The sequence below is a fragment of the Corapipo altera genome, unplaced genomic scaffold, assembly GCF_003945725.1.
Source record: "Corapipo altera isolate COAL_440 unplaced genomic scaffold, ASM394572v1 70, whole genome shotgun sequence".
Classification (NCBI taxonomy): Eukaryota; Metazoa; Chordata; class Aves; order Passeriformes; family Pipridae; genus Corapipo; species Corapipo altera.
The window spans coordinates 3,354,602-3,378,604 of record NW_020884911.1 but is presented as its reverse complement, the minus strand read 5'-3'; the positions used below and the strand labels follow the sequence as shown (position 1 = coordinate 3,378,604).

Below are 24,003 nucleotides of genomic sequence, written 5' to 3'. Positions count from 1 at the left end.
ACACCTCTTCCTTCAATTCCTGTAAATCATTAGGTCATATCTGCAAGGCAGATATACTGGGAGGTTGCCCAGAGAAGTTGTGGCTGCCCCATTCCTGGAAATGTTTAAAGCCAGGTTGAATGGAGCTTTTGAGCAACCTGGTCTAGTGGAAGGAGTCCCTGCCCATGGCAGGGAGTTGGAATGAGATGATCTTTAAGATCAGTGGTACTCCACTGTCATGTAAATTAACAAGGTCTCTGATTTTACAGGCTCCACAAAGTAAAAAATTACGTTCCCCAACGCACAGTGATGATACATAACTACCCCTTCCAAGTTTACATGGAGAACACGAGTGCAGAACAGCCTGTTTATTCCAGGTTCCACTTACCACGTGTGGAGGCTCATTCTCTTTCACAGTCACAGAGTAGGATTTCTGGGGGAACACTGGTGGGTTGTCATTCACATCTTCCACAGTGAGGCTCAGCACTAAGCTTGCAGATTGGGGTGGTCTGCCAGAATCGGTGGCCTGTGAAGAAATGTGTCATTAAAAGCAACTCTTTGACACAAACTTACTTGACCAATTCAGTTTTGATCCAAAAATTGTGAGCCTTTGTCTCTGAAGACTTTCTGCTGGACCAGTTATTCCCCAGTGACATTGTTCTAGCCCTGTAGTTGATTAGTGGCCACATTCCCTGCAGTGGTGTCCCCACCCCATCACACTCTCTGCCTCATTTCATTAGCAATTAATCAAAAGCTCAAGCCTGGATCCAGATCAAACATATCATGTGACCAGACATGGCACTAATCAACACAAAAACACAGATATCTGTGGTGTGGCATTTGAAAGAATAAGGAAACCCCTTGCATTTTGAGGGTTTGAAGTGCCTACAAAGCAGGCTGTGAAGAGCATCCAGTACACAGCCACAGAAAATTCCAACCTATAGGAACATTTATACAATTTTCAATTAGTCTTAAAAAGTGTCACTTTCATTAACTCTCAAATTTTCAGAAGACACTGGTCCAATTTTTAGTGGGTTTCCTGAATATGTTCCCTAAGTTCCTTGACCTCTGAAATTATTTGTTAGCAGCAAAAAATGTCCTTAAAATATGTTTGTACCTGATGGCCAGAAACGCTTCTTAGTATGCACAATAATTGATCTAATTAGTAGCAGTAAAAACCAGTTAAATTAGAGAGAATAAATAGATACCCTCATGGCTGGTGAATGAAACTTTATGCCTCTTTTTTTTTTTTTTAACTTGAAAAATCTCATTTCAGATATTTTTTAAAAGGTCTAAGCATCTTAGATTTTGAAAAATGAAAAAATAAGGGAAAGGGACAAACAACATGGATTGATCTCAGTGGACTCAGGAATGCTTTGCAGATGTCACAATAAGCTGTTGTGTGACTATAACCTTTAAAATCTGGGCTTCATGGATCATTTATTCACTAGAACCAATTTACACAGCAGAAAACAGAGCTCTGGGTGCAAACCATAAGGAACAGTCAAAATTCATTAACGAATTCTAATGAAATTCTCTGAGATTAAGTGGTTTTCTAGTGATGATTCAGTATTTTCTCATTTCTTATGTTGAGAATTCTGTGAACTCGCCTCAAAAGTTTGTCAACTTACTATTATTTTCAATTCATAACTGTCCACTGTTTCTCTGTCTAAGGATGTTGTTGTCATCAGCTTGCCAGTAGAACTGTCAATATGGAATGTTCCAGCAAAATCATCTTCCAGAGAGTAGGTTATAAGTGCATTAACTCCTATATCCAGATCAGTAGCAGAATATGTGCCCAAGTCCAGATCAGCTGCATTCTCAGGAGCCGATAATTTAGTTTGAATCCATACTGGGAAAACTGGAGAATTATCATTGACATCATTAACTCTCACAGTTACCTGTAAGAAAAGAAAAAAAAACAGGACACACAAACTTGAGCTGTAGAAATGGTATTTGAAGGAGAATTTTGATTCATTTTAGCCTATGGAAGCCTATGGGGAAAAAAGCAACAAAACCCCAAAAAACCAAAGGGATACATAACAAATTCAGCATTTTTCAGCATTTTAGCATCTCCACAACCTGAGTATTTTTTAATTTTTTTAATTCTTGGCTGCAAGATAACATATGTATGAGATAACATCTACTCTAAGTGGAAGAGATGAGAAGAATTAATAATCTGGGGCTTTTGGGCTCATCTGCCTCATGATTTGACAGAGCTATGCACAGAATCAGTTTTGGTGTTTGTAGTTTTCTTTGGTTATGGGCTGTTCACAGAGGGACTCTCAGGAAATGATGCAATCTGTGAAGGGACAATATTTCAATCTGTGAAGTGACAATATTTCAATCTGTGCAGGGACAATATTTCAAGATGGTAATATCTCCTCAGGATAGAAAACCTGAAGTTAAATGAAAGGCTGTCGAAGCTTTCGTGCTTGCATAACAGAAGGCACTTGTGTGGATATTGCTCAATTCTTGGTTTGTTTGGGTTTTTTTAAATTATATTTCATATTCCTTTATAAAAAACCTTTGGGAATGCCTGTTCCATACCAAAGTCACAGCTGTGTTGGGTGGCAGCACAGAATCCACAGCCTCCACGATGATGCTGTACTGGTCGACTTCTTCCCGATCGAGCCCGACAAGGGCCAAGATGTCTCCTTGGTCACCCACGGAGAACTTGTCCCGGTGGGATTTCAGGGAATACACCACCTGCACAGCTATGCTTCCAGTCAGAGCCTTCACAGAGCCAACTGCAGTCCCTGGTGGCTTGTTCTCATCAATGCTGAACTCGTAGCTGGAGCTCTCAAAAGTCAGCCCGAAGCTGGTGTCATTTACCAGCAAGTAGAGAGTGACAGAGACTAATGAGAGAAAGCAAATTAAAACAGGGAAGTTGTGGCTAAAATCATCATGATCTGTGCTCTATTTCCTTAAATTTTCAAGGAACTAGTAGAAAATGACAGAAATTATCATGGAGGAAAGAGGAATGACGAGAAAAAAGAAATCAATAGTAATAAGGAATAATATGTAACACAGAACATGATGTCTTTTATACCTAATTTATGTTCCAGAGTAACCCCACTTCACTGATCACTGAAGTGTTACTTCAGTTACTTCAGCAAGGATCACCAATGTCAAGTTAGTGGGACGTGCAGGTGTTTTACACTCCTTAAAACTCCTACACTAAATTGCTTTGTAACAAAAGAGAAAGGCTATACATAAAACCGTAAGTGCAATTTCTGTTGTGACCACTCACCCAATTTTAAGAAAATCAGTTGTTTCTCCTGTTCATAATATATCAAAGTTAGCCTCCAAAAAACACATGAAGAAGTTACAGAAAATGCCATGTGAGTCAATATTTTATGAAAGAACAGAAACTCATTTGAGGGTTATTTGCAAGTTCCTGTTTCTTTAAATGTTCTTAATTCTAAGAAAATAAAGGAAAACTGAAAGAGAAACACATCATCAGTATTATTTGAATATAGCTTTTTAGAGTGAATACAACTGTGAATCCTGGGGTTTGTACCGTAAGCACAACTGCAATAAAGTAATCTTAAAAAAAAATTATGTCTAACTCGGATTATTGAAACCAAGTTTTCTGTTAAGATGATCAGCTTGGAGGAAATCAAAGGGTAAAAAGCAAATATTCATTATTCCTGAAATGCAACATGGGGTATTTTTGCCCTAAATTCAGTTTGACAGCAATGGGAATAATTTCCAATTTAAAGGTTTGCAAGGGTTATGTTTATGTGGGGAAAAGTACAAAAGGGTAAAAGACATTTTACCCTGGGATGTAAGCTGGGGAACTCCGTGATCAGCAGCAACAACTGTCAGTGTGACAACTGTGTCAGCTGTGATGTGGTCCAAGCTCCTGCTGAGGGTGATTTCTCCAGTGAGGGTATTTATATGGAAATCATCAGAAGGATCCAGGAAGCTGATTAAAGAGAAATCAGGAGAGTATTCATATTAATGACCATCTACTTACTGCTGCTTCTGTAAGGAGCACTCAACAGACAGTATTTGCCTTTTTATAAAGAGCAGGTTTTAATTGCTGTGTCATTAGCCTAAATATATTGGCCTTTTAAATTCCAAGTATGTTTTCCATCATGGGAAAAAACCAGCATTCATGTCTTCAGTTCCCATTATACCCCAAGCATTTGATTTTCCCACAACTAGAAGGCAGATATTGATTGCACACTCAGCTGCATATTCAGCAACAGAAGAAACCCAAGTGGTATTCATCTGGAATGACCTGCTAATTCCTGGTGATCTGCAAACTCTCACGGATAACTGAATTGCTCACAGGAAAAAGTAGCATGTTTAAGGTAGAATGCCATCTTACAGTTAAAAATGTTCTCTTTCAAGACAGTAGTTTTAAACATCCACAATTTTATTGGTTCATTCATCTGTCCTTCTCAATCCATGCTTTTCATGCCAAGGTATCCTGGTGTTTTCCATGACATAGGGGTCATACAAAAGTCTTTCTCCATTAATTTTTCTATGCATTGTGCATTATGAAAGTTAGTATTTCTTGATCTCCTCCTCCCAGCAAACAGAAGATGTGTGAAAAGACAGACTCATTCTCAGAGATTCACTTACCTCCTACCCAGGAACTCCAACACATTTTTTCAAAATCTCAGAAATTCAAACAAATTTGGGCTTTGGGGTTTTTTCGCCGAATTTATCTCTTATGACACAGTCATGATTCAATAAGCTCTAAAACACCGAGTGAGGACTGTCCTTCCTGAGTTTAGAAATCATAAGTGATTACAGCACTTGTAAAATGTCTATGAGCAGATCTTATCCTTCTTCAGACCAATAAAAATACTTTGTGAGAAATAAAAATACCTTTCTGTTTGCTTCTTTCCCAGCAGACACTCATTAACGAGGGATTATTATCACCACAGGGATTTTACCTGTATGAAATGACTGAGTTGTTCCCAGCATCAGGGTCAGTAGCAGACACTGCCAGCACAAACTCTCCTTCCTTTGCTGTTGCCACTCTTACACTGGCTGAGTACTGAGCCTTTGTGAACTGAGGAGGGTTATCATTCACATCTAACACTTGAATGCTGACATGGGTGAAATTCTGGTGTGTGAGGGGAGAAAACCATAGTTCAGAAAATGCACAGACACTTAACTTCCTAGAAGAAAAAGCAGTTGCAAATAAAGCATAACTCGTTCCTCTTTACCTGCCTTCGAGGAGCTCCGTTATCAGATGCCACCAAGAGCAGCTCATACTTCTCTTTGGTTTCTCTGTCTACAGAGCCAGTCACCAAAATGGTTCCATCCTAAAGAAGGGAATGTGGTTCAGTGCACAGATCATTTTGATCACAATAATACACTGAATTCTCAGAGGAGATGAGGGAGATTGAAATAATCTGTTCTCCTTTGAGCAAGTTTGGATTCCAAGCAGCACCTGACCAGTATGTCTTAGCTTTTGAATATCAACACATATTTCCAACCTACAGGGCAGGTGCTGGTTTTGATGTGCATGGTACCTGTCAGCTCTTTTTAGCTGATGTGTAAAAAGGTAAAACCTGATGTGTTTTTACCTGTGCCAAGTAACTCCATGAAAAGCAGTACCTGAATATTGTTTTCAGCACATCCAAACCCCTTACCTGCTGGATGCTGTATGGATTATCCCCATCCTCAGCTGATAAGTAATAAGTAATTCGGGCATTCTCTCCCTCATCCAAATCAGTAGCTGTCACACTTCCAACTTCGGTGGGAGCACTTGACATGTACTCTCCTTCTGGAATCTCAAAATTGTATGGCTCCATCTGGAACTCAGGGTTGTTGTCATTGACATCCAGAACAGTGACATGGAACAGGGCACTGGAATTAAGCCCATTTGTGTCAGCATCAACTGCCCACACCTGCCAAAGTCAGGAACGAAAATGGAGTTTTAGTGGACATTTTAACCCCTGATAGAGATATAAAAGGTGTTCAAGGGAGTGAAGTAGAAATGAGCCAAAACTGAAGAGTCTGTCCCCAAATTTACTTGTAAAGTGAATGCAGATGTAGTCTCCCTGTCCAGTTCTGTGTCATTCCTTAATGAAAGTATTCCAGGCATATCCACAGTAAACGAGGTACTGTTATGAATAAAGTGTCCCTGAGAAAAGCCAGCCTAGAAAGAAAACATAGTTCATTTGAGATTAACATGATTAATACTTAAGTTCAAAAAATAATCATATTAATACTAATACCTGACCTTTTTATAGGACTTCTCATTACAAAAGTACAAGTGCTTTGGCAGGTTTAATACGTGAAATCCTGCACCCTGAGCTGTGGGAATACTGGACTTCTTTGGCAAACAGGAACTGTGGCATGTGGAAGCCCTTGGGGTCCTAGACATTCCTTCTCCCTAGAGCTCTCCAAGACTAATCCCCACGATGTGAGGAACAGCAACACACAGTTCAGTGGAGTCTGAACTGCGAGAAGCATTTACGCTGCTTTGAAACCGAGGAAACTGTGTCACCTTTGATTTATCAGGATGAGAATAATCTGGTACCTACCTCGTCCTTGTCAGCAACACTGAACGTGTAGACAGGACTTCCCTTCTGAAGGTTCTCAAACACAGATATCTGATAAGCTGCCTGGCTGAATTCTGGTGGGTTATCGTTGACATCTAGTACATTCACAACTACGAGGGTTTTATTGCTGAGACTTGGCTGACCTCCATCCGATGCCTCCACTTCTACTAGAAAACGCTTTATGGTCTCATAATCCAGCTGCTGGCTCAGGCTGAGCTGCCCTGTGGTTGCATTGACAAGGAACATTGGTGAGGGGGTTGGGGGTTGCTGGCTGACAATTTGGTACTTCACCAGGGCGTTGTCCCCAGCATCCAAGTCAGTAGCAGACACTGTCAGCAGTGCCCTTCCCACCACTTCATCTTCAGGGACATCCACTGTGTATACACTGGATGAGAAGACCGGAGGGTTGTCATTCACATCACCAACAATGACTGTCACGTTGAGAGCTGTCGACCGCGCGGGTTGGCCTTGGTCGCTGGCGATCACTGTTAAGTTATACAAGTCTTGGGTTTCTCTGTCCAGTTCCTTTTCCAGCAAAATTAATCCTGAGGTGTCAATATCCATTTTGCCTTCCCCACCTTTCAGAGTATAAACCACTAGCCCATTGAATCCCTCGTCCGCATCTGTCGCTGACACCCTGGTGACATTCGTTCCAGGTGGCATGTTCTCAGGAATGTTAACGGTGGTGCTGTTTGCACCAAACACAGGACTGTTGTCATTGACATCTAGAACTGTGACAAACACTGTGGCATAGTCAGTAGTGTTCCCATCTGACAAGGAAATGGTCAGTGTGTAGTTTTTCTGGGATTCATAGTCCAGCTTGTTTTTCGTTGAGATGACTCCCATGCCATCGATGGCAAACATATCAGATTCTGGCAGCACTTGAAACTCAACTGGTACATGGGGATTTAAAGACTCATACTCTACCTGGGGAAGACACAGCATATTATCAATAAATGAATTAAACCCAATAAACCACTGTCTGAAAAAGAATAATCATTTTAACTTTGTCCAAATTCATTTTATGGTTGATATTGTGGCTTTTTATCAACTTATGGTTGATACTGTGGCTTGGTTTTACTTCTTTTAATTGATTTTCATTCAGGCATTTACTAACCTCACAGATTCATTAAAAGAAGTAAAAATCAAACCACAACATACATACAAATCCAGCTGAAGAGGACTGCCTTTTACTGGAACATCATTAATATATAAAAGTAAATATGTAGAAGACATAATAAACAGACTGCACTTCAACCTTTGGTTCTGCCTTTCTTCATATAAAAAAAGTAAAAAATTAACTCAGGAAGTCAATAAAGCAAAACAACAAAATGCATTATCTTCTCACTGCTTTGGTAGGAGACTGTCCATCTGCCTTCAGACCTGCATCCCAGAAGGAGCTTCTGGTGACCTGCTCATCTGAGCATTTTTGAGCAAAATGAGGAGCAAGTTCTAAAGCCTTCTTTGAAAATGCCTTTATGGCAGCCTCTGATGGGAAATCTCCTATCATCATGTCACAGAGATTTAGATTTAAATTTATCCCCAACAGATGAGGGAATATTGCCTATTCCAGCCTTTGGGCCACTATAGGTTTTGGAGAGTGTTCAGAGTCAACAAAGGGCTAAGCATGGAAGTTTACTTTCTGAAGCAGTTCTGGGGTTTATTTTGTTTGATTTGGGAGGTTGGTTTTGTTTTGGGGGTTTTTTTAATGTTAAACGGTAGCAGATGCTGTTTAAGCTTTAAGCAATGGAAAGTTTGCAAAGGTTTAAGTGGAAGCAAATCCACCTTTGTGGGTGATAAGCTTCATCATCTAAGGTCTGTACTCAGTGCTGTATGTGCAGCTTGACACACAGAATACCCAGTATCCAGTTATCCATAGCCCAGGGAAACATGGACACGTGAAACACATATTTTATGGGATTTTCTTACAGCTGTCATGTCCTATATAAAGATAAAATAAAGTTGTCCTTACTTGTGCCACTACAACAGGACTGACCAGCTCCTCCTCCACGGACACATTGTACATTTTCTGGGTGAACTGTGGTCTGGAATCTCCAGCTGCAGTGATTTGTACTGGCACTGATGAACTCCTTGGAACGGCCCCACCTGCAAGCAAAAGGAAACAATCTCCCAGCAGATGCATAAAATACCCACTGCCTCAAAACATAAAAATAAAAAATTACACTTTTCCACTGTCACTGACTTTTTTTTTTTTTTTTTCAATCCTTACTGCAACTGTTATGGTACTGCCTAAGGGGTCCTAACCAAGATCACAAAGGATGGACTCAGGAATCCCTCTTCTATCCATATTCCTCACAGCACCCATTTTGTCCATGAGACCATCAATGTGAGGACACAGAGCTGATTTTGACCAAGTCATGAGGCTGAAAACCACTTCGTATTCTCATGCTTCCAGGAGTGGGATAACATTGCTGGGTTACATTTGTTTCTGCCCTTATTCAGATCGTGAATGTTCACTGAGTTCTCTGTTATTTTTTTAAAACAAAGAAACCCTCAATAACTGTGGCTAGGGAAATGCTGTTGGTGGTGGTCATCCTAAAAATGGGCTTGGCATCTTGGATGTGCAAACAAGGACCAAATTACTCAGCACATTTTACTTTCCCTTTTACTCCTTATTGAATGGTGACTGAGTTATAAATTTCTAACTTCTGCCTGAACCTCTGTATTCTCTGCTGTGCAACACCAGTCAATAAGTCAAAGGAAGGTGTGAAATATATGTTATTTAATGTTCTTCCTACAAGCCATAAAGAAACCAGATTTGACACAACACCATCAGCAGGAAGCAGAGTTTTACCAGAGATGCAGCAATTAGTTTGGATGTATAAGGAGCAGATAAATATGTACGGTGCTTTCCAAATAAAGCCTGTGAACCTGTTTTGACAGCATTCCTTCAGGTAAAAACCAAACCAAAACCAAAATTCCTCACTGGGAATAGCTGTGTTGACCTGTACTAAAATCTCCTCTTACCATCAGTAGCTGTTATCCACAAAACAAACTTCTTAAGCTGGTTGATTCCTAATGGGATTTCTGTCTTTAAACTGATTTGTCCTGTGGATGTATCCAATTCAAAGTATCCATCTTCATTGCCACCAGCTAAGATAAAGCTTATCTCTCCATTTATACCATCATCTGGATCATCAGCAGCAACCTGGAAAAAAAAAAAGAAATATTTTACTGTAATTTCTTGTGCTTTTATCAAGTAACACAGAATTGCTTCTTCTTGTGCAGTTTGCAGAGCAAAGCATTCAGGTAAGCAGATAATTAGGAATTGGTTGTGGGGCTTTTTTCCTCTCATTTATAGCAAATGATAGGTCTGGATAATTATATATGCATATTTTATGTATATATATATATATATATATATAGCTAGATATAGCCACAACAAAATTCAGTTATAGTCTTGACTGACTGTCATTTTCCTATAGAAACCATTTCCTATAGAATTCCTGGGTTAAACCTCAGTAAGAATGTTTGCTCTTTGATGCACAAATATCATCATTCCAGCAGCATGAGCAAAATCCTGCTTCTGTGGAACTCACGTGAGTGACACCAAGGTTGTATGTCACAAACCTTGTTTTATAGCAATTCCAAAGTCACCAGAGGCAGATGGTTCAAGAGATTTCATCAGGAGCCATTAAATTGGCACATTTGGGTATGAGCATTGATTGTGACTCCTGTATATCTCAGCTCCTATTTCCAGTTTTATTTGGATAACTCATTTACTGTGTTAGAAAAAGTACACTGTATCTAAAAATGACCCACAATGCTTCAGTATTCAGCAGCCTTTCAAAATAATTGTATCATTATTTCAGTTTCTGGACTCTAAAACCATCGTTTTCAATAAACACCTTACAACAACTAAAGTCTAGAATCTTACTTTATGTGGTATATTTGTGGTATTCGGGGTGGTGCACAGAACCTAAGATCAAGAATAAAAATCCTGTATCATTTGTTCCCTGATCTGGGATGTGACTAGAGCATCCAGAACACTGTGATTATGGAATGTCAACAGGTGTAATCTTCGAAATGAAAGGTGGATTGTTTCTGAACTCAGAGGAGTTCAAAACAGATCCCCTTTTAGATACAACTTCTACACAGCTTTAAGCAAGGAACTCATGCACACTCATTTAAACTCAGAAATGTCATTTCCACTTAGTATTTCTAGTACCTGAAGAATGGCCATTCCTGCAGTCATGTTGAGGAAAAGATCTTGTTCATATGGTGTGCCTCTGAAGGTCGGGCTGTTGTCATTCTCATCCAGCAGCAATATGTTGATTGGAGAGTGCACCTTGCTGTGAGGTGGCAAATGATCTCTGGCAGTGACCTGGAAAAACCACGTAGGGAAATCACTGCATTGTTCAAATGCATCTTCTACAAGGAGTAGGAAGGATGAACAAGAATCCTTGTGAGCTGAGTGAACTGTATCAATGGTGGTGTTTCCCTCCAGACAGCTTTGATGTGAAAGGCTGGATTTGATTCTTCAGTTCAGCTGTGGATCTGTACTAAGGAATCGGCCTCTTGCCAGCACAGATCAGGTCTCACCTGTTTGCCTTGGAAAGGAGGAGGTTTATTTTTAATACCTGTAGCTGAATAGATGGTATTCTCTCCCTATCCAGGAGCGTGGAGTTCCTCACAGTCAGGATCCCAGCTTGATTTATTTGGAAGGGACTGTCATCTGGAGTGAGAGCAAACGTTCCCTGGAAGCCTCCCTGCAAACAGTAATGATATTTGTTATAAAATAGGGCAATCCTTGAGCTTTCTTCTTATTTTCCACATGGAGAACACTGAATTTTCTGGTTTAATAGAGGTTACAGTTCCAAAAAGAGGGAGAGGAGCAAACAACATGGAAGAAATACAGCATGCAGGCTGAGGACAACTTTATGTCCACTTTGCACTCCTGCACTTTCAGGTTTGGGACCATTTGCAAACCACAGGAGTTTCACAGAGAGACAAAATTTATTCTTTGGTTGCAAGTACTCTACCCCCCAAAGAAGTAAAACTAAGTTTGCTTTGCTTAAGCATATTTAGATAGTCAGAAAAAGACAATTCTATTTGCTGCACCTGCGTAACACAAACACCTTTTTTATTACATTTCAGAAGCGTCATATTGGTAGTAAATATTAAAACCACCAGTTTTTTACCTCATCTTTGTCAGTAGCTGTTACTCGAAGAACTTCCATCCCATTTGGGAAATTTTCCAGAATTGAGACATTGTAACTTGACTGGGACAGTTCTGGAGCATTGTCATTCACATCTTCAATAGTCACCAGAACTACTGCGTCGGCTGTTTTGAAACTCTTGTCTTGCTGGGCTGCCTGGAGAGCAGAGTTTGCAGCTGTAAATTCCACATCTTGGTAACAATGAGTTGTTCTGGCTTAACACAAGGACATGACACAACTGCATGTTTTCTGTGAATGAATTTTCCTTTTCTTTTTGTTTTATTTTAAATGGCAGGATGGAGCCTTGATGCCAATTGCCCTTTAACATCACTGTGAGAAATGCTGTTAACAGCAGGTTGGATTTACATATGATGTTATGAAATTCAAATTCAGAGTTAACACACTAAAGAAATCAGTACCTGAATGGCCACCACGAGAGAGGGACATGTTTCTCTGTCAATGGCAGTCTCTACTTTCAACACTCCAGTGCTTGCATTGATGGAGAAGCTGTTGTTATAAGCTGGGGGGTTCACTGAAAAGCAGCAAATTTCAGAGGGTTAATGAGAATGAACCAGAACAGTAAATCTGCTCTGTCCTTTAAATGAGTGTTATCTTCTTAGCCATGGCAAAAATGAACAGACATTCCAGATAGAAGGTTTTTTTTCCCCAAGGACTCCATCCTGAAAACAATTCCTAGGAAATTCATTCATACTTCAAGGTCTCAAATTAAGCATTTCATGAGCTTTTGGCAATTCCTTCAGGAGGAGGTAAAGCTCCTGATGGAATTGATCTCCCTAGATGGTCCTGAATGGAAATTCTTTGCTCAAATTGAACCCTCTAAACTGACTTACACTCAGAATCAGGAACTGTTTCTTGCAGGAAGGTCAAGAACACCTAAACATTTTAAAAATATTTGGACCCTGCAACAAATGACTGAAATGAAGCTGATTTAAGTGGAGCAGCACTGTGGTGAAGCTCTGTGCAGTTAAGACACCTGAATGAACACTTCACTTCCTTATTCTCTTCAGGAATATTATCAATTAATGTGGCAATGTCTAGAAGGAAATGAAGGCTCTTACCTAGTTTGATGCTGTAAACTACTGGTTCATTTATACCTCTGTCTCCATCTTGAGCCAATATGGCCTCTGGGAGAATAGTCAGAGCACCCTCCTAGAGAACATACATTGACTTGATTAACTTGAAGAAAAAATACACAAAGTTAACTTTTTTCATTGGATAAGTCATAATTTTGATTAAAAAAAGAAGAAACATGCACTTAATGGGATCCAGAAAAAAATTCTTTCTTTGCCATCCGTGCTTTCCAGAGGAAAACTACGACCAAAATGGTTACACTGTGTTTGAGAAACACCAGATTATGAAGCTGCAGTCACAGATGGAATTTATGTTAAGAATGTTGAATATTTCAGTTCTTTTCCTCTCCTCTCCTGGAAAACAACATGCAAGTCTATACTGCAGCCCTAGGAATAATTTACAAGATAAAAACATTTTAGAAGAGCTAAAATTATCCCTTCAGACAACTGAAGATGAATTTCTAACCAAAGGGACATCAAGAGTGTAACACTACAAGTATTTGTGGTTTAAAATATGTGAACATGAAGACAATGACAAAGAAACAGGGATACAGATAATTAACTATTTTAATTTTAGTGGATTACTCTGATAATACCATACCGTGATTTTTTTATGTTAATACATCCAGAAACCCGAGCTAAACAAATACATTCCCCCAAGAAATTTCTACCCAATATAGAAAAAAAAAATTACAATATCATATAAACCACAGATTACCACTCACATTCTTATTTTTGCTTACCTGACTGTAATGCAGTGTGAAGGAATTACACTATTTAAAACTGAAAACAGGCAGCTAATTTCAGGACTGATGAACAGTCAGTTGCCCTTTCAAGTTTACAGCAAAAGCCCTCTTAGAACAGGTATTTTGGATTTTTGCCTTTTCTTTCCTTTCCTCCAAACACAAAAGCATCCAGTGAAAAGCTTTTACCTGGATTTCGCTGATATTCCCATTGTACACGGATTGGCTGAAATAGGGGTTCAATGTATCATAATCTTCTACATTAATTATTAAGGATGCAGTGTCACTCTGGTCTCCAAATTGTTCCTGCATCCCAAGGGAAAGAAGAAAATAAGAAACACTGCAATGAAGGAGCCATATCTCAGTGGAAAATACAGCAGAATATTATTACATGTATTTTACAGGGTCTAAGAACTCTCGCCCTGCCAGATTTTTCCATTTCTGAAAATCCAGTTCTAGGAATAAAACTATCAACGGGTGATTGTTCTTAGTTATTAATTTCCTATCAGGCAGGTGTTACACAGCAGTAGAACTTGGTAACAGTACATTTGCTGAGCTGTACACTTGCTAGATACCACAATAACTGCAGCAAAACCACGTGGTTTTAGTTCTAACAGGAAATGAAAGCAAACACACATTCAAATCTCAAAAAAAAGGCACACAAAGAACATGGTGAGATGCAGCAAAAGTATGATAGATCTGCCATAATGAATAGGTGAAGATGTGTGAGAATAGTGGGGAATAAATATGTACAATATTTATACTTAGAGAAACACACCCAGAAAGAAACTTGGGCTGGTATTAGAGAGGAAACTTAAACAGTGGCTCAAATATTAAGAATGTGCTACTTTGCAGTACAAGTCAAGATGCAGCCACAGTTTTTGGTCTGGGAACTTCCAAAGTTCTAAATTTGTAGAAACTGGGATGTTATAACAGAGGAAATATCATTGCAGAACTATTGTGGGTCTCATTCTTCTTTTAATTTGTACCATACCTTTGCTTGGACTGTTAAATTGAAAAGGTGGACCTTGTTGTAATCCAATGGTTTATTCACTATGACGCTTCCATCTCCTTCCCTTATATAAAAGTAATCTGAGTCTGGACCCTATTGAATGAATAAATCAAATATTTTATATGATTAAAGATGAAATACATTTTCTTTTCTCTTTTTCCCCCCTTTATTATTGGACTGCTTTTCATAAAGGACCAGGAATCTCTCAACCACCACCACCACCACGTATTCTATTGCCTCTCCTGTCAGTACCAATGGAATTTCTACCTGATTTATCTCATCCTGTGGTCAACAACTAAAGCACATCAGAGGAACGGCCCCTTCACCAGCTGTGAAAGGGGCAGAGACAGCAAGATGTGAAGATTTCCACTGCAAATATCTAAAGTTAGTTGAAATAATCCTACTCCAGCTGGCTTCAGGACTGGAGATGAACAGCAAACCAAATACAAACTTCAAAAAGAAGGGAAACTGCTTCACTCCTGCTTCTACAAAGGGCCACTGAGTTCCTTAGCTGGAGCTGGAAAGTGCCACAAATCATTTCATGAACGTTAAGAAACAAGATTCAGGCCTCACCTGTGGTATAAACTCTAATTCTAAACGGCCTTTTGGCTTTTTGCAGGTTTTTAATCTCAACCACACAGCACGAGGGAGCACACGGGGATCGGGTCCCAGGCTGTGAATCTGTGAACTGCAACCTCAGCTTCCAACCAACACAGGGCACTCACCGAGAGACTGTAAGTGAGGATGCTGAATTGGGGTGAAAAATCATCATCCTTTGCTTCCACTTTTATAACAGTGAAACTTATTTCAGCCACCTAGAGGAAACAAAGATCAGCAAACGCTCAGTCACGAGACCCTTTCGACATCCTTCCTAACTTGGGGCGGGGAAGTTGTGCCACCTCCTCAGCAAATCCCTTCCCATTGCCATTTTTATTGACTATTTCCCCTCCACCCCACACCCCCAGCTGGACATGCAAGCCCAGCCCTTCTTTTCCACATCCATGGTGTAGATAAGTCCCATAAAAGTGCAGGTAATGAACTGATAACAGTGTGGTCACATTAGAACCTCCCCAAAAAGCAATTTAAAAATAGCACAAGGGAAAAAGTACAGACATCTGCCATGACCCACCTCTGACACTGAAGCACTATAATTAGTTTGTTGAAATTTTGGAGCATTGTCATTTAAGTCTTTTACTTCTACGTTCCGTGCATTCTCTACCGGGTTACCCTTTGTGATGGAAGGAAAAAGGCAGGTTAGAAATGACAACAGTGAGGCAGCACCACTGCTAACATTTCATTTCATCCTATCAAATGAGATCCTCAGAGACACCCCTTCAGTTCTACAAACTGTATTGAGAGAGTTAGACCACTATTACTAGTAATGGAGTTTGCAAAAGTATGCTAAAATTAACTTTTTTAAAATTTACCTGTGAACAAAATCACTCATTCCAATTGGCAGATTATAACAAATTATCTTCTACAAGGTACTCTGAACTCCCTGCATCTTAACTTTAAATTAAATAGTATTTCAGAAAATGGTAACTTGGCTTAGAACAAAAATACAGTGGGTAAAACGTGTTTTTTACTTACTGTTCCAATCCTCTGGCAAACAATGGTATACCAGACAAACTCACTCTAAAAGTGAACAAAACAAGCAAATAAATAATATCATCTAGGAACTCACAATATCATTGTCAAAAATAATTTATGCCAAAATTATACAAAATTACTTCTAGTAGTTGAATCCTCAGGTGAGCTGTACCAAAACACTCTGCTTACAATACATAGCAAAGTAATCACAGAGCATTAATTTTAAGGTTTATTTGACTCCATCATCTACTGATGACACCCACCATCCCTGTACCTGACTGTTTGACTGTTCTCCCCAGGAGAAAGTTGACAGAGAACAGGAGAACACGTACAAAAAGCACGAAAAGTGTTTAAATCCACTTGGAAAATATACAAATGAGAAATGTAAAAGTCATAAATCCATTTTCATCCCTTACAAACATGGATTGTAACAGCGGTTCTTACAACAAGCCTGGTTCAATTCTGCCAAGTCCAGGGCTGCTCTGAAATGGCAGTGTAGAAAACACATGATAAATTGTCTCTATTTACTCTGCAGTACTACCCCATTTTCATATTTAGGGCAACTGCAGCCAGGAAAAACATTGATACTGCTTTCTAAATTCCTGGTAGTCCTACAAAACAAGGATGGTCTAGGAAGAAGGATCTATCCTTTTGTGCATCAAGCAACAGAGGTCGATGGATTTATCACCATGTGAAGTTAAAGTTTGTATAAATACTCATATGACTAAGGCTTACCTTCTATCAAATTATATCTGCTCCATCTCCCTTTGATGAAATAATCCACGTTGCTGGGAGATGAGTTGTAAGACAAGTGACACCTGTCCTAGCTGTGTATTTACAGCTGTCATGACAACACATGATTAGGAAGGGACCTGTCTGACTGTCAGATGACAGACACTGAGACATTTAACAGATATTTCTGAGAGGTAGGTACTGAATTCTATTCTGACAAGTCACTTTTTTTGAAATACCAACCTCTGAGAGAACAAACTATTCCAATTCATTGTCTTAGTGCTGGGTTGTTTTTTTTTTTCACCTTTCAAGAAAACCTTTCTATTTAGGCTTTAAATGCGGTACAAAAATAATACCTTGAGAGTCTCAACATCCAGTGCCCTGGAAGTCCTCACAGTTGCATTCCTAAATGCAGAATTATATTCCAGCTGCACATAGTTCAAGTGTTCAGGGAATATAGGTGATGTTAATGCCAGATTTACATCGGCTGGGATATCTGTGATCCATTCTATATCACCTGGAAGAGAAAGTGTAACAAACTAGGTTGTTTTATGGAAAACAAATCCATTGGTTTGTTTCATATGTATTGACAACTGGTTACCTTTGGTTACATTTTATATTATTTTGGTATTTTTAAACGGTAAGATCTGTTAAAGTGCCCTTAAGTGCTGTGCACAAGGGCATTGATATGCTTTTAAAACCACAGAAACCCATTTTTTTTCAATATATTCACACGGCATGTCCAGAATTAAAAAGCTTGGCATCATTCACACCTAAATCACCATTTTTTGAAAACACCTTCATGCTGTGAAACTGCCTTTTCCCATTTACTGTGAAAACGTAACCGAAGTGTGACCAAAGTCAGGGAATGTGGTCAAAATCAGCAAGAGGCCAGTCAGGGCTGCATGGGATGAGTTTCAGCATTTTCCAAACACAAGGGCATCTCACATCTCTTAGTTAAATCTATCAAGCAGGCAGAACCCAGTGTGAATCCAGACTCAGGCTTGTGGTTGTTTCATTTTGATTTTGGGACAGAATGGTGAGATGTGGCCCTTCCTTTAATCTGTTCCTGTTTGGACACAACACAAACAGAAAACTCTACAACCTTTGAATCAGTTTTTATGTGATTTTCTACAACCACACATTTAGGAACTGATCTCTTGAAAATACAAAGACTTGTTATCTGCAATTATCAGGATTTCTGACTCATTTCAGTAGTGAGTGCATTACTTGCCTGGTTAAACACCAAATCTGTGTTTGAAGGTGTTTGAGATGTATCTTTTTAAAACCATCCAGTGCGGTGCTACTGGCAATTTTACTAAATAAAGTTCCCTTACTCATGTGATCAACATATTTGTGTTTATGAAACCACACTAAATTCTTTCTTGAACATCCCAGATGTTTTCCATGATCTTCAGGAAACTTGTTAGCTGTGTTTCTTTCTTACTCCACTGGCTTTGTCCTCCATCACTACTATTTTAGGTTGGCAAGCCCTTTCTGTACCAGTTCCATCTCTAATCTCCACATTGAGTCTTGTGCTCTTGGTCTCCAAGTGCCTAAGGAATATGAGCTTGTCTTCTTCACCAGCAGGGAGTGTCTGGAATGCTGGCAGCTACCAAAGACACTGGACTTTTAACTGTGTGTAAGAGGAAAGTCCAGTGAGCTGACAGTGAGCACAGAACCCCAGGGCTGTGTCTCAGGGGCACAGCATTGGGTGGTATCACACTACTGTGCTGAAAGCACTGGAAGAAAACATTACAGGGTAAAGAAATCCCTCTTTGCCTGACAGGCTGTCTGAGCTGGATGCACTCAGACAAGAAGTAAAGCACCTGCCTAGGAAACAGTATTCCCTGCAGCAGAGAGAGCCCAACAAAAGGAAGTACTGGGAAAAATGGAAGGTGGTTCTCCCTCTGGGTTATTCACAGGTATGTCAGCAGGTTCACTCACACATACAGTGCCACTAAGGGCTGGAGTTATTGCTCCCTGCTTAAAAATTAAATGGAATCAGGGTGAAAGGTAATTCTTTTTCTTTCTCTCTCCATTCAAGAGTCAGACACAGCAGCTGCACTCTGACTGCTTCATCAGTGACTGGAAAAACCACTGCTCTGGATTGTTCAGCCTGGAAAAGAGAAGGCTTCAGGGGGACCTAATTGCAGCCTTCCAGCCTACAAGAAACATGGAGATGGACTTTGACGAGAGCATGGAGTGACAGGACAAGGGGAAATGGCTTCAAACTGAAAGAGATATTAGATATCAGGAAAAAGTTCTTTACTCTGAGGGTGGTGATGCCCTGGCACAGGTTGCCCAGAGAAGCTGTGGCTGCCCCATCCCTGGAAGTGTCCAAGGCCAGGTTGGATGGAGCTTTGAGCAACCTGGGATAGTGGAAGGTGTCGCTGCCCATGGCAGGGGGGGTGGAACTGGGTGAGCTTTAAGGTCCCTTCCAACCCAAACTATTCTATGACTCTGATCTTTCTGAAAGCCAGAAGAAATGCAGATTGCCTGTGGACAGTCAGTATAGGCCTGGAGCATGGTGCCATGAGATCCTAAGGGTTATGACATATCCCAAAGAGAAGCTTTGGCCATATCTTAATGCTTTGCCTTGTATATCCATTAGGGACATCAAATTCTGACTGGATAAGGTGATCTGTACTTGTTTCCTTTCCCATTGCTTGCTCTGTCTATTCAGACAATGAGATGCTTGGATCAGGGAATTTAGGGTTTGATATTTATTTATTCTACTAAGCAGTATGTCCATAGGCAGCTGCTGCATCCAGCCACGAAGACTGTTGTAAGTCAATGAATAATACAGATTCATTTTAAAATACACTGGCTATGTGAAGCATTAAAGTACTGTGTGCATTTGGGAGCAGATCAGACAATTCTAGGCTGGAACCCTGATTTTACCTGTGTATCCATCCACAAAGCCTGTCAGCTGAAGTGTGGCTGGTGGCACATCACAGTTTATAGTTGTGGTTTCTAAAAAGAAACACAGAAGTCACGTACAAAGAACACAGAAGGACTACTGCCAGAAATAGTACAAGGTCAAAAAGTTTATGCTCTGTAAAACCAGAAGCACATAGGAGTTCAAATTAAGCTCAAAGACATTTATCATAAACCTTGAAGGGTTTAAAACGATACATTGCATGGAGTAGGCAAATATTGGTGGCTTGGACCCAATCTAAGCCTGCCAAGAATGAGTCACTGCTCATTAGTGTCCTGCTGAAACATTTGTGGAAATCATAATCGAAACTGCTTCTGTACCTTGGCCTTGTAAACGTTTTCTGCTCCCAAGAAAACTGTCAACACAAAGCTACTCCCCACAGCAAAGTTAGGAGGAATCCAGGAGCTCAGGGTAAAGGCACATTGACAGATTTACCTGAAATTTCCTCTCCTTAAACTTTCAGAGAAGGTGGCACTTTGGGGATACAGGTTTTTCATGAGAGGTCGCTTTTTTAAGTGGTTAATTGTACCTCAGACACCTCTCTCTACATCTGCTCTGTGTGATAAAAGTGAAACTATTTTTTTTTTGTACACCTGCAAACTATAAACACAGAAATCCAGAAACCTGCCAGATTTTTTTCCCCTCCCCTGACTAGAATTCATTTTTGTGGTTTTAAGAATGTTCCCACTCTTCTCCTTGCCATCCTTCCCATAGATTCAAAGGGACAGTGGGCTCTTTTTGCCTGGCTGGGTGGATTCCTTTGTATCTGTATCACTCTACAGGATCTCATTTAAAAGTGAGGAGTGGACAGATTTCTACAGAAGTAACTGAATAAAGCCCCAGAGGATATTTCTACTGTTAGCAGTTGTATGGGTCTAATGCTGGTTATGGGTCTAATTCACTGCCTCCACCTCTGAGTGTTGAAAAACCTGGGCTCTGGACTACTGAAAAAGACCAAAAAATTGGCAGTTTTCACTTTCTGGAAGCCTCAATACAATAAAGAAAACTTTTAATGGAGTTCCTCACCACTACAAATATCACATGTGACAATGGTAAATACTCCAACCTGATTTAGCAGAACAGCAACAGCAGGGAATTCAACTGATCCCAACTTCAAAACTATCCATCCTCAGGCTCAACTTCAGCCTGATCTAAGGTCTGATGCAAACATATGTATAAAATAACAATATAAAATAATAATACAAAATAACCAACCCCCCAAAAGTTCAAAGAAAACAAGAGCATGGTTTTCAAGTTGTCAGCACTGAGCTCCTGAAAGCCCCCAAACCACTTCCATGGGCACCAAGATGGCTTGTTTACATGTTAGTTTATCAGGCAACAAATCAATGTATTTCAGACTTCTAGGACTGTGATTTGTATGGATTTAATACATTTAATTTTGTTCCATTTCAATAAAAGCAGTAAAATCCTCACAAAGAATAAGAGTACTTACTTTGTGCCTCAAGACAGGTGAAGGTAACCCAGCTGACCAAAGCAAAAACCAGAGCTCTAGAAAGCGCCATGAGCACTGCAGAAAAAAATCTCCTCCTGAAGGCAAAACCAGATGGTTGTTTCTCATACAGAAAACTTGTAAAGAATCATCTCATTTGCCATATGATATGTTAGTTATTTCCTTAACAAATGCTTCACTGAGAGCAAAGGAAAAGACTGGAATAAGCCTTCGAGAGCAATCCACCAACTATATAATGTGCTTATCATTTTCAGCTTGGCAGATCAAAGTCCTTTCGGGCAATAAAATAAACCAATAAGGAAATGGGACATTTTGTGCTGTAACACAAAAGGTGGCAAGTGTATTTTTATTCTAACATTTGAAATAGAGATGAGAATAAATCAGCAAACGTCCTGGTCAATATGAGAGAAACGCACATTTTCCCTGGGAAAGAAAACCAGCATTGCTCCTTTTGATCTCATAATGATGGCAGAGTATCTTCCCATCACTCTGTTCCAGAAGGAATAAATACAGAATTCCTGCTGTGAAAATAGTAGTTACTATTTCATGTGAGGAAAGCAGACACGTCTGAAGTGTGCCCTAGTATACTACGGATAGTGTTAAAACATTTTACCTCAATGTACCCAAAAGCAACCAACATTTTAAGCTTGTAGAGAACTTTCAAAGGCTACAAATGATCAAAACAAACTCCATGATGAGATGTGTCATTTGTAGGTAAATACACCTTCAATTGGAAGGAGAAGCTGATTACACAGCAAGGGATCTGTTGCCACACCACGGTCTTCTCATGTTTGTGCCGCGTTTTGTCACTGTGGATACTGAAGTAATTACTGGAGGTTGAATGAGAACACAAAATACAATAAAATTGCACATAACAACTGAAAATAAGAAGTTATCATTGTGTCCTAGCCTTGAATTATTGAAATGTGGGAGCAGTTCAAGAAGAAGCAATTAAAAATTTTTTAAAAGAAGTTCAACACGGGCACCGTGTCTTTTGAACAAAGGCCCCAACCAGCCATGATTGTGCATTCAGTGGTGTCAGTACTAGGTAATTTTCCTTCCTGGTCTGACCATTCCCTGTGTCCATGATGGCCAGGCCTTAGCAAGTTTATGTGGCAAAATAGAGAAGGCAGGCCTGTGCACAAAATGCCTCCTGGGAAGAAGAAAGAGCCCTGATCTCACTCCCCAAACAGCACCACCACACTCCTCTGGGCCATCACAGCCAGGCCAGAGCCTGCATAAACTGGTATTTGTGCCAATAGATTCTTCTAGCAACCAACCCCTTTGACCACTGGGAAACGTTCATGTGCTGGAAAGTCTTAATCCACTATTGAAGATCTACTTTTTGGATGTTCCAAATGAGAGGAAAGGCAATGCAGCCTCAACAGTCTCCGGGGCCTCCTGGAGTGCTGGAAGCTCAGCAATGGGAAGGGACATGGGACCTCGGGGGATAAAACTCCAGAAAGATCCCCCATGGGGTTATCTGTGGGGGGGCAGCCCAGAAGCTGAAGGAGGAAGGTCACTCCTGTGCATAAACTCAGTGCAAGACTAAATACAAAGTTAAAGTTCACCCACAGGCAGGTGTAGAACGGGAACTGCTGCTCGAGAGCAGCACAACACTGTTAACCCACTCTCTAGAAGCTGTTTCACTGTGAGGGTCTCAGTCCAAGGCAAGAGCAGCACTTCCCATCAAATTAACATTCCAAGCCTGTGTGATTCCCAAAGTAGAGGAGTGCTGGGTGACTTTGTCAGCTGCTGTAGCCTTCCAGCTGCTGATGGCTCCCTCAGCCTCCACCACCGTGATGCTCAAAGACAGAACCTCAGGGACACAGCAATTCTGGGCAGTCACTTGGCCTCGAGCCTGGAAAAGCCTTTGGCTGGTTTTATTTATAGATATAACCAGGAGGGGACTCAGCAGCAAACCTATAATATATAAATCTAACATGAGTGAAGCCTTCTTCACCTCCTAAAAGACGGACTCGGTCTTGGAGGTCTTTTCCAGCCTGAATGATTTCATAATTATTAAGAAATAAAGAAAAAAAAACTTCACATAATGGCTCAAGCACCTGATGCACAGGAGCAGTTTCCCAACCCCCAATACAGGTACACTCAGCAAGAACAGGAAACAATGACTTTTAAAAAAATTGACTCCCTTCTGGCAAAGAAAAGTGTGTTCTCAGTCACATCAAAACCACCCACGCTGTTCACACACTGGGGCAACCATATGCCCACGTTTCTCCAAAACACATCTTTTGGACTCGTTGCTGAATTCAAAATTCTGTCCCTTTCTCCAAGATTTCTAGGCATCCAGGGAACAGGCACAGCTCCAGAGGGCAGGGAGATAGTTTATACCCATGTGGGATAGCAGGATGGACATTGCAGCCTTCCCAATATATCACCTGCACACATACAGGGCACCCACGTAGCAATTTCTAGAAACAGAATCACGGCAAATAATAATATTCATAGATTTAACAGACTGTTTAAATGGTGCAATCTGCACTGTGGCAGTGCAAGGCAGTGTTAAACATGTTTTTTTAAACATAGCTTAGTTTAATATTTTGCATACTTGGGTCACTTGGAGGGCAGCTCACTCATGAATTTTTAATCCGGCTTCCAAACTCGATGCAGATAAAAATTCTTTTAAGTTCATGTAGATTTGGAGTAGCTTTGCATTTAATGATATCCTGTTCTTGACAGATAAAAAGCCTGTACTCTGATGCTGCAATTT

General features: G+C 40.2%; 1 protein-coding gene across 1 annotated transcript in view; it reads right to left on the bottom strand.

Moving 5' to 3' along the window:
- Positions 1–21,369, bottom strand: part of LOC113952159 (protocadherin Fat 4-like) — a 37,100-nt gene extending 15,731 nt beyond the window's left edge. Inside the window, exons 1-24 of the mRNA XM_027653924.1 lie at positions 21,255–21,369; positions 19,765–19,836; positions 17,217–17,377; positions 16,129–16,173; positions 15,668–15,766; positions 15,264–15,353; positions 14,521–14,631; positions 13,716–13,832; positions 12,772–12,862; positions 12,112–12,224; positions 11,675–11,848; positions 11,114–11,242; positions 10,702–10,857; positions 9,501–9,681; positions 8,485–8,618; positions 6,495–7,439; positions 5,981–6,106; positions 5,598–5,855; positions 5,169–5,267; positions 4,893–5,065; positions 3,762–3,910; positions 2,530–2,837; positions 1,611–1,880; positions 368–505 (exon numbers count right to left, since the gene is read on the bottom strand). Of these exons, the coding sequence (XP_027509725.1) occupies positions 368–505; positions 1,611–1,880; positions 2,530–2,837; positions 3,762–3,910; positions 4,893–5,065; positions 5,169–5,267; positions 5,598–5,855; positions 5,981–6,106; positions 6,495–7,439; positions 8,485–8,618; positions 9,501–9,681; positions 10,702–10,857; positions 11,114–11,242; positions 11,675–11,848; positions 12,112–12,224; positions 12,772–12,862; positions 13,716–13,832; positions 14,521–14,631; positions 15,264–15,353; positions 15,668–15,766; positions 16,129–16,173; positions 17,217–17,377; positions 19,765–19,836; positions 21,255–21,324 (4,209 nt within the window). The 5' untranslated portion in view covers positions 21,325–21,369. The remainder of the gene's footprint in view (positions 1–367; positions 506–1,610; positions 1,881–2,529; positions 2,838–3,761; positions 3,911–4,892; positions 5,066–5,168; positions 5,268–5,597; positions 5,856–5,980; positions 6,107–6,494; positions 7,440–8,484; positions 8,619–9,500; positions 9,682–10,701; positions 10,858–11,113; positions 11,243–11,674; positions 11,849–12,111; positions 12,225–12,771; positions 12,863–13,715; positions 13,833–14,520; positions 14,632–15,263; positions 15,354–15,667; positions 15,767–16,128; positions 16,174–17,216; positions 17,378–19,764; positions 19,837–21,254) is intronic.
- Positions 21,370–24,003: the final 2,634 nt, after the last annotated feature.